The 10,095-nt window shown below is 41.7% G+C and overlaps 1 protein-coding gene across 7 annotated transcripts in view; it reads right to left on the bottom strand.

The window, feature by feature from the left end:
* Window positions 1–2,085: 2,085 nt before the first annotated feature.
* Window positions 2,086–10,095, bottom strand: part of LOC116062168 (nuclear receptor coactivator 3) — a 67,879-nt gene continuing 59,869 nt past the window's right edge. For all 7 annotated transcript variants that reach the window (XM_031316765.2, XM_031316763.2, XM_031316764.2 and 4 more), the window contains 9 exons: window positions 9,623–9,853; window positions 8,877–8,982; window positions 8,597–8,768; window positions 7,942–8,268; window positions 7,007–7,105; window positions 6,337–6,589; window positions 5,844–6,021; window positions 5,505–5,709; window positions 2,086–4,868 (listed from right to left, as the gene is read on the bottom strand). In XM_031316765.2, the coding sequence (XP_031172625.1) occupies window positions 4,857–4,868; window positions 5,505–5,709; window positions 5,844–6,021; window positions 6,337–6,589; window positions 7,007–7,105; window positions 7,942–8,268; window positions 8,597–8,768; window positions 8,877–8,982; window positions 9,623–9,853 (1,583 nt within the window). In that variant the 3' untranslated portion in view covers window positions 2,086–4,856. The remainder of the gene's footprint in view (window positions 4,869–5,504; window positions 5,710–5,843; window positions 6,022–6,336; window positions 6,590–7,006; window positions 7,106–7,941; window positions 8,269–8,596; window positions 8,769–8,876; window positions 8,983–9,622; window positions 9,854–10,095) is intronic.

The following is a 10,095-nucleotide window of genomic DNA, read 5'->3' as shown; positions in this document are numbered from 1 at the left end:
AAATGTAGACACAGTTGATTAATTTTATATCTACTGTAGTGAAGAGCATGCCCCAAATGTCATTGTAAATATTGCAAAAAATATGAGTCATAAGAGATTATTTAAATATATATTTCACATGGTTTTGTGGAGAAACCGTCTGGAATGTAGCTACTGTAGATTGGGAGGAGGTAGTGAAAGCCCGGATCAAAACAGCTGATAGAAATTCAATTAAAAAAAATGACTCTTGATATAAAACAAGGTTATCTATTCATTAACAAAAGGGTTGTTTTTATTTTTGTCCAATCTTTAACTTTCAAAAATTGTTAAGGCCCATGGAGACCAAACAGACAGAGGAATAGATTAGTCTCAACTTCAGAAGACAGTCAGCTACATTGTGTAAAATGTCACCATTGTCAGTATTTGGCAACCTTGGTGTAACTGGGGGTTTGCTACTACTACTACTACTACTACTAGAACAAGACTGAGTCTACAGCTACACTAGCAGCATTTGCTAATTAGTGCTAAACACAAAGCACAACTGATGTTGGTGGGAATAACATTGGTTTATGACCAAATACCTGCAAAATTAAAGTATTGGGACAAATTGAAATTTAAGTTATGAAAAGTCAGAGATCACATAATGGGTTTCAGGTCATCTTGAGGGGAACATGACTGTCTGTACCAAATTATATGACAATGCATCCAGAGTTGTCGAAAACTTTAACTATAAAAACCCAGAAATGTGAACCTGCTGGTGGCGCTAGAGGAAAAGTCAGAGGATCACCAAAGTCAGTAGGAGTCATCGTCTAAGGAACATGAACGTCTGCACAAAATTGTATGGCAATCCATCCAGTAGTTGTTGCCGCAGATGAGGCTAAAAAGAATAAAGGGTTACACTTTACTTGAAGGTATCTACATAAGAGGTGACACTGTCATTAACATGTCATAAACAAGCCAAACATTTATGACATAACGCTTCTGTCATTAAGTGTCCTTCGGTTTTTGTCATGACAAATTAGGGTTAGGGTTAGAGTTAGGGTTAGGGTTCATGTGTCATGACAATGTCATGTCACTCTTATGTAGATACCTTCAAGTAAAGTGTTACCGAATAAAAAATCAAACCGTTTTCATTCATTCAAAAATTAAACACTGCAATTTTTCTTCCCCATAAAACGCATAAAATCATCACAGCATAAAACACAGATGAAACACAAATTGCCACTGAATGTCAAACCATTTGTCCAGCTACAAAGGGATGAGTAAGTCAGCCAGTAACCTGGCAGCCAATCCTAAACTGACAGACACTGTAATTTCAATACAAATGACACTCAAGTCAAGTTATTTAAAGATAGACTGAACGGGCCGAAGGGGTTCTGTAGGTTTGGTTACCTGTAACAGCAGCAGGGTTTGGACAGCCTGGAGGTGTGAGATCTTTCCATGGGGAGCAAAATCATTAAAAGAAGGGGAAGAAATGGCAGATGATTGATGACAAAAGCTCTCACAGGGAAGGTGACCAGTTGCAGGGAACAAACAGCAGATAAAAGGAAGTCTGCAGACGGCAGCCGTCACTGACAACAGCCAGTCTGCCACACAGATGTCCTTCACACTCTAAACCTCCCCCACATGTCTAGAACGAGAACACACACACACACACACACACACACACACACACAGGTTTGTGGCACTATCTTTGTGGGGACCCGTCATTGACATAATGCATTCCCTAACCTTAACCATCACAACTAAATGCCTAACCTTAACCCTTACCCTAACCATAACCTAATTCTATCCCTAATCCTACAACCAAGTCTTAACCCTCAAACAGCCCTTTAAACTTGTGGGGTCCAGCATTTTGGCCTCACAAAGCTGTCGGGACCCCACAAGTATACTGGACTCATGGTTTTTGGACCCCACGAATATAGTCACACACACACACACACACACACACACACTTAAGAGGTCCTGTTTCTGCAGTAAAACACACTTCCAGTTAAATCTCCTGTATTGCTTGCTGTCTGCTGACAGACTGAACTGTGGTTGCAGGATCATCGAGTCATGTACAAAATGTACAAATGCATGTGCAAAAAGACAACAGAGACATTGTAATGTTTAAATATAAATTTGTATTTACATCGATATTAACATCAAGAAACAAGGTAAGAAAAAGAAATGCAATAGTATTTTACATCCTGTAATAATGACTATGTTTCCCAGATGTGTTTCTCTTTTCTTTAGCTCTAATGATGCACTGAGAGGAGTTTCTTTCCTTTAAAAGCAAAACCCAGACTTTTTGCTTTTGTTTAAATATGTAGATTTCATATTCTTCATTGAGACTGGGGTTTAAAAACAACATCTCCAAAGTATTATTCTGAGACATAATGACATCAATCATGAAACCTTCTTTTAAGCTTAGAAAATCTCGACATTCTCTTGTGAAATAACCGTTTGCAGCACCACAATTCAACTGGCCATAAGTTCTACAGAAAGGAAGAAACAATCACAAACAAAAACTCAAACCACCTCAGCAGAACCAGACTCGTCTCTACTCTATGTCATACAGATGGGGGATATCATATATGCAATTAAACATATTTAGTTCAATGTATATTATAGGTTATGTACGACAGTAAAAGCACACGAGTACTTGCACGATCTACGTCAGGAACTGTTTCTAAGCACTGCAGAATGACAAACAAAAATCTTTGGATTGAGCATGTGTTCAAAGGTAGATTTCTCAACAAAAGCATCACAGGAAAATCCAATAAAAATAAAGGCAAACTTAAATGTCACCTGTCATAAGATTGACAGGTAATTTAGGGATTCCAACTACTTAATGTGTTGCTTCCATCACGATTAAACATCTGTGAATGAACCAAAAGGACTTATGGACAGTTATACGGTGGGGCTGATTTCTAAAGTCTTGTGTCTGAGGCCGAACGATCGTATCTGCAAAAGTCAAAGCACAGAAATCTCAGGAGTGAAACTTTAAGTCACACATGGAAGCATGAGGTTCAGTTTAGAAAACATCAACCCCACATACTGGTAAGACATCTGGGCCCCTAGAAGCCTAACACAATCATGTGTCAACTCTGTATAGGCATATTTTGTGTTTCCTTTTATTTGTCAAAAGAAAAATAATTTATTTAGAAAAAAATTACACACTAGCACCTCTTTAGCTAAGACTATGCCCTCAGAAAATAAAGAGTGCTTTCTGAGAGAAAGAAAGTGGCAGTATGAAAGAAAATCTACACGTACTGCTCACAAAAAGGAGGTCCTTCCTTTTCAACTGATGGTTAAAGTATTGAAAATAAAAGCTGACCTATGATGGATTAAGAAAATTACACTTTTAAATATCAAGCCTTACAATCTGTGCAAAAACAGTATGTGACCTACAAAAGCTTATATATATTTATATAGTACATTTGAAGCTTATTTACAATTCATATTCACAGACAAAAGAAAAAAAAAGCTCCAAACAAGACATCATGTCTAATACTGCAGTGCCGTCGCTTTCAGTAAATTATACTTTAGCTTTGTCCTCAGAGGAAAACCAGGAGGAAGGAATATTGCTAGAAATCTAACATACACTTTTCTCTTACAGGGGGAGCTACTATAGACATAATTTCATAATTGGCAATCAATTTTATTTCTGCACTTAATAAGTAACACTGTAAATTGGTGCCAGGTAACCAAAATATCTGCAACAATTGGATTTAAAAATTACCTCTTGAATGATTAAATGATCACAGTAAGGAATCTGTATAAATATAAGTGGTGTTTTGAACATTAATTGTCCATTTGTTTCAAGAATGATTTTAAAATGACTTAAAAACTGTTCATTTCTCTGGTTGTAATAAATCGGTACCACTGAAGATGAGAGCGTTGGATAAAATCTGTGCTTACTGCCTTTCTACTGGTTCTCATTTTAGAACAAAGATCATCAAGGTAACCTATTTCCAATCAGCCCCCATTACCCAGAGAGGAAAAGTTGGAACACACACACACACACACACACACACACACACACACACACACACACACACACACACACACACACACACACACACACACACACACAAATGAACAACTGCTGCTATGCATTAATTCTTGGGTAAAGGCCTCTATATTGCCACAATCCTTTTGATGTTGGCCTTTCCTTAAAGTGCAATAAGCCAACAAGTAATTCACTCGTACTAGCCCAGCGGCATCCTGGAGGACGAAACAATGTGCTACTGTTTTATGACATTCATCTGAGTGTCAAAATCTGATGGCTCATCATCTAGAACCGCGGTTACTTTACGTACGCAGAGATCCTCCAGGAGCAGCAGAGAGACGGCGGGTAAAAACAAATCCCACAAAGTTCAGAAACAAGAGAGGAATCCTACATTTTAAATCTGAACACAGTTTCGTGGTACATTCGACAGAGGAGAGGATGTCTTAACACGTTCGTCCATGTTCACGTCTGTGATCGACTCAAGTGTCCGTCCACCTTCACTGTTTGGTCCAGTGAGCGACGTGTGTTTACTGAGGCACACACACACCGCTCATAAAGAGAGGAACATTAAACTACAGTCTACGAGAGGAATCACATCTATCTGACTGTCTTAGGATTTATGTGCGTGTCACAGTGTTGCTGATTTTTATGAACACTGCGTGTTTTCATGTCTGTTTGTGACAGTCTGTCTGTTTTCCCCAGGTTGCCAGACTGCCATTACTGGCCGTGAGTCCAAAGGAAGTTCACTCCCCCGTCTGGTGGGAGTGCAGCACTACACACAGACACACACCGCCTGGTCCTCCACACACACTCCAGTGCTGCAGCCGTGTCCTATCTCTGAACAGAGATCACAGTGAGACGAATGCTTCTGTCACGATGCTCAGCAGTATTTCTGGATTGAGAGGAGGAAAAGAGACAAAAAGCGAGGAAGTGTAATTGACCAAAAGCTTTGTCTGTCCTCTAAACAGCTACCAGAATCAGACAGGATAGGTTCACACATTTGTCCAAATTGCCCATGTGTACATTGAAATGGTTATTGGTGATGTAATTGTTCCTTCTGTCCATACTGGACGCAAATAAATCTCTTCTTTTAGTAATTTCAATTTAAGCAAGAGGACTAAATCTTCAGTCCTCAGCTGAAGTTAATATGAAACCTCAGTTTGGGTTGGAAAATAAAATGGGTCTTTTTCAAAGTTACAGTCTTTTTACTACAAAATTCCCTCTTTGTGTTTCCACAGACAGTAGACATGTTTCCATCCAAATGTAGCCTCAAATTTTAACTGAACCTCCAGAAAATCGGCAAAAGAAAATGCGAATTAATGCAGGTTTCAATCCACTACCATTATGCAAATATTAGTAGTTGGTTCATTGAAATAAACAGCCGGTGGCACTAATTCTCCAGTTGGGTGCCACTAAACCATTGCAGAAGAAGAAGACGCAACGAGATGCTGTCTGTATTGTAACATAAACTTGAATACATGTGAACCTGTCCTTTAAGCATTCAGACTCTCCTCCCCTCTGCACCTACCTGATCAGGCCCCATCGGCATGCGTCCCATCACCATTGGGTTCATACCCATCTGCCCTCCCATCTGGCCCATGTGACCTCCTCCTCCGCTGGCTGGCATGCCCCCGTTCATCATCATTCCCCCATACTGGCCTGGATTCGCCTGTTGCCCAAACTGCTGCTGCCCCGGAGGTCCCTGCTGGCCAAACTGCTGCTGAGGGTACGAACTGGTGAAGGAGAGCGACAGGAAGGATTGATGGGTTTAACTGTATGCATTCAAGAAAAGAACTGAAGCCAAACTTTATCCCTTATCTGACAAACAGTGTTGCAGTACCTGACATAAATGTGTTTGATTTCATACCTGTTGCGTCCCATGCCTCCCTGCGGCCAGCCTTTCATATCTGCCCCCTGGTACATGGGACCGCCCTGCGGGTGCTGCTGCATCATGGGGTTTTGAGGCCCCAGGCGGCTGGGCATCATGGCGTTAGAAGGACTGCCGCCTGATGGGCCGAACGAGGGGTCTCCCTGCTGGCCCATCCCTGTGGAGAAAAATCATCCAGCCTCAGTTCACTCCTCCCACCACAGGAAATAGATAATAGACATGGTGATAAATGAAGATAGATGATTATCCTGTTGCCTGGGAGTGTGTTCGGATACTTACTATCCCTTCAATAACAATATTTGGTCTGACTAAAAAAAAACAGAGACAAGGGAGATGTACATGGACAGCCTTCTGACAATTCCTGCCAATCTTCTTTTTAATATGACAAATGTAAGACCAGAACCTTGCACTACACAGACTAACCACCAGGGAGCAGCAGTATTCTGTTAGGCGCCGGTCTCAGTAAACTCACCATAGTTCCCACTATAGCCGAACTGCTGGGGGCCCGGCTGGCCCATGTTTGGCCCTCCCATAGGGTTCTCCATGCCACCAGGAGCCGTAACGTTTGGAGGGGGACTGAATCCTCCTGCGGCTGCAGCAGCGGCTGCTGCCGCATGCTGCTGCTGCTGCTGCTGCATCAGCATCATCATGCGCTGCCTCCTCATCTGCATGGTGACCATCTCCCTGCTGCGCTGAGCCATCATCTGAGCATTGAGGAAGCCCTGCTGCATGAAACAAACATAATCAGAGAGTTTGAGGAGGGTTGACTGTTGGTATAAATATATTTCGAGCTTTAATAAAAAATATAGGTTATAAAATATACAGTATGTAATGTTAAAAAAATGGTTGGGTGATAAGATCTATTACTCTCTTGGACAAAAATCTGTGCTCAGCAGGTACTTCCTGCACTAGCTGATGAGGTTCAACCTGCCACAGGATCTGTTAAGTCTTGATTCTAAGCAGTTCGTTCTCTGTACGTTCATCAGTGTCTGGTTTAAATTGGCTACCAAACAGGACAAGAATGGACTACGACGGGCAATTAGGTCTGCTGAAAGGATCAGTACTTATAAAGTCTTATATCACAAAATCAGTATTACACTGATTCATCTGTAAGATATAACCAAAGGGTTTTTGTCATCTACCTGTCCTCCCATGCCAGGCTGCATGCTGGGCCTCATGCCAGGGTTGCCTCCTGGGTTCTCCATCTTCATGCCCATGCCCTGCCGTGTCTGATTCATGAACTGAGAAAGGAAAAATAAACATGCAACATAAGATGGAGGAGCAAATGTTACTCTGACCGTGTCCCACTTGCATACCGTATATTTACAGATGAATACATATATGCTTACATAGATGGCGCAGTTAGAAAACAAGAAATCTCTTGTACGACTGTAACATTTTTGGAAGGCAGGGCAAAGCAGATTTATTTATATATTTCAGCAACAAGGCAATTCAAAGTGCTTTAAATTAAACATTAAATAGCAGTTAAAAAAATCATAAATTAAAGAGACTATAAAAACAGCTAAAATAGAATAAGACACAACAATAAAAGTTCGTGTATTTTTCTAAGAAAAAATTTAAGAAAAAAGGCAGCATCAAAAAGAAATGTCTTCAGCCTTGATTTAAAAGAAAGCAGACCTGTCCCAGACAACCTGAATGGTCTGGATGGTTGATAATGTAGCAGCAGATCAGACAGAAATGTATTTTGGCCCTAAACCATTCAGTGCTTTATAAAACAAAAGTAGTATTTTGAAGTCAAGCCAGAGTAAAGACCTTAGAACGGAAGTGATTTGATCCACTTTCTTGGTCTTGTAATAACAGAAAATAATGCATCAGACGCCACTTAAGCAAACTTAAAAAAGCCATCGATAGCAGGTAGACTATGTGTTTCCAAGTTCCTATCTGCATATTGGCATTTATGGCATTTATGTACACATACATTTGTAATTATCCAGTGTTAGAACACAACATACTAACATGGTTAGATTAGAATTAGTATCTAGTACTGGGTCAACTGGGAAATCATCTAACTGTTTGCATGTAAGCTGACGAATCAGTGAGCTTCCTGTTAACATACCTGCTGTCCCTGCAGCCTCTGTTGCAGCTGGAGCCTCATGGGCTTGTTAGCTGTCATCATCCTGGGTCTCATCATGTTGGCACGAGGGTGCCCCATGCCACCCATTCCACCCATACCAGGGAAGCTGCCACCTTGGCCCATCTGAGACAGCATGGGCCCAAACCCACCCTGCTGGGCCTGTCCCTGCATGGGGTTCCCTCCATAGCCAGACTGCATAGGCATGGCGGGGGGTCCGGGATAGCCCTGTCCATAAAGAGGCTTCTGGTCCAGCACCATGGATGGGTCCTGCCCTGGAAAAGGCTCCAGCTGCTGCTCACTTCCCTGGTTCTGGAGCAGACAGGATAAGAGGACAAAAAGAGAACTTTGTCAAACCTCTCCATCTAATTGATTAATTTCCAACTGGTTGGCTCTGTAATTGTCTTTTTGTAAGCAGCACAGTCAGATCCCTCTGGGCTCATCTATCTCCCTTCAGTGAGAGAACAGTCTGAACACGGTGAGTCATGACTGAAATATCTAATGCAAAGATGAGAGTCAGAAGAGTCATGACATGCAGACTGGTCATTTCTCTTTTCACTTTACTTCTAGAGGGATCTAGAAGAGCACCGAGCTGAGAGTGTTGTTACTTTATCTCTTTACGTCTTTTCTGATGACCTACCTGGCTGACAAGGTCTGGGATGCCCAGGGCTCGGTCTATCTCCTCCAGAGCGATGCCGTCTGTGTTATTCAGCAGAGAGTCCAGCTGGTCTAGAAGCGCCCGCTCGTCGCTCTGACCCTCACTGGTGGTGGGAGGCACCAGAAGATCATCTAAGGTGTTTCCAAACTGGCGTCTAAAACACACACACACACACACAAAATGAGGTTTAGTATAAACTCCCTCCTGATGTTATTGCAGCTAATCAGGAATGAATACAGATGTTGCAGGATGTTGCACTGACCTGTTACCCTCCATGCCCATTATAGTGTCTGGCCAGGAGGGGGACTGGTTGGGCTGGCCCTGCTGGCTGAAGGGGCTCATACCCATGCCCATGTCAGCAGAGCCTCCTAAACCACAAAGATATTCAATTAATACACCTACAGAATGACTGGTCATCATGGTAATATGGATGAGTGTCCAAACATTTTTGGCCAGCTAACGGCCTGACTCAAAGTAATGCAATGTCGGTCCAGACTGAAATATCCCAACAACTATTAGATGAATTGCCACAAAATTCAGTACAGACATTTGTGTTTCCCTCAGGATGGATTGTAGTAACTTTGGCAATCCTTTGACTTTTCATCTGGTGCTCAGGTCAAACTTCTCATTTGATTTATGACCAAATTCCTCCTTCTTTCAGATCAAGAAAATAGACAATATGAAGTTGCCAGATAAATGTCTCTCTCCTTTATTAAATTAATTGTTAACTGATCAACACTCTATTTCTGTTTGTTGTATCATTTGAGAAAGGGGCTGGTAAAATAAGATTTTTGTCTCTATTCCGATCATGGATGTGTAATGTGATATAGCAAATAATTTAGGGTTTGATTATAAAATGTTTCTGTTTCCATGAGCGGAATAAAAACGTAAAGAATGTGAAGTGAACTTAATTGTACTATATTTTCACACGCTTTTTGGGTTACATAACTGTGCCTATGATAATTTTTCCAACACCATCAACACCTGGAAACAGTATGACAGACATACCCATATCCATGAGCTGTTGCTGCAGCATAGACCTGGTGCCTGGTACGCTGTTGGAGCGGCCGACCATAGCTCCTGACATCATGCCCTTGCTATTGTTGTACTCCATGCCTGGGCGCATCATGGATGGGTGTCCTGCTGAGCCTACTGGGCTAGCACTGGAGCGGGCGATGCCCCAGTCCCCTGACCCCCCCATGGGAGACCTCTGAGGAACCATTCCCCTATTCATTGGTCCTGGTAAAACAAAAAACCCAGATATGCATGTGTCAGTATCATAAAAGTATTTAAGTAGCAATGTGGCCCAGTCTTGGTCCTCAACAGTTGTCATCTTAAATCTGTGTCTTTAAATTTTAAAGGTTATCCGATAATAGGAAACAAATTCAAAATAGTCAGGGTCCTGAACTTGGTAACACATACTCTAATAATAGTGAGAGGGGGAGGCTGAGAGATGAGAGAAAATGTGCTGAAAATAATGT

The sequence above is a fragment of the Sander lucioperca genome, chromosome 12, assembly GCF_008315115.2.
Source record: "Sander lucioperca isolate FBNREF2018 chromosome 12, SLUC_FBN_1.2, whole genome shotgun sequence".
NCBI classification, from domain to species: domain Eukaryota; kingdom Metazoa; phylum Chordata; class Actinopteri; order Perciformes; family Percidae; genus Sander; species Sander lucioperca.
This window is presented reverse-complemented; position numbering and strand designations above follow the sequence as displayed.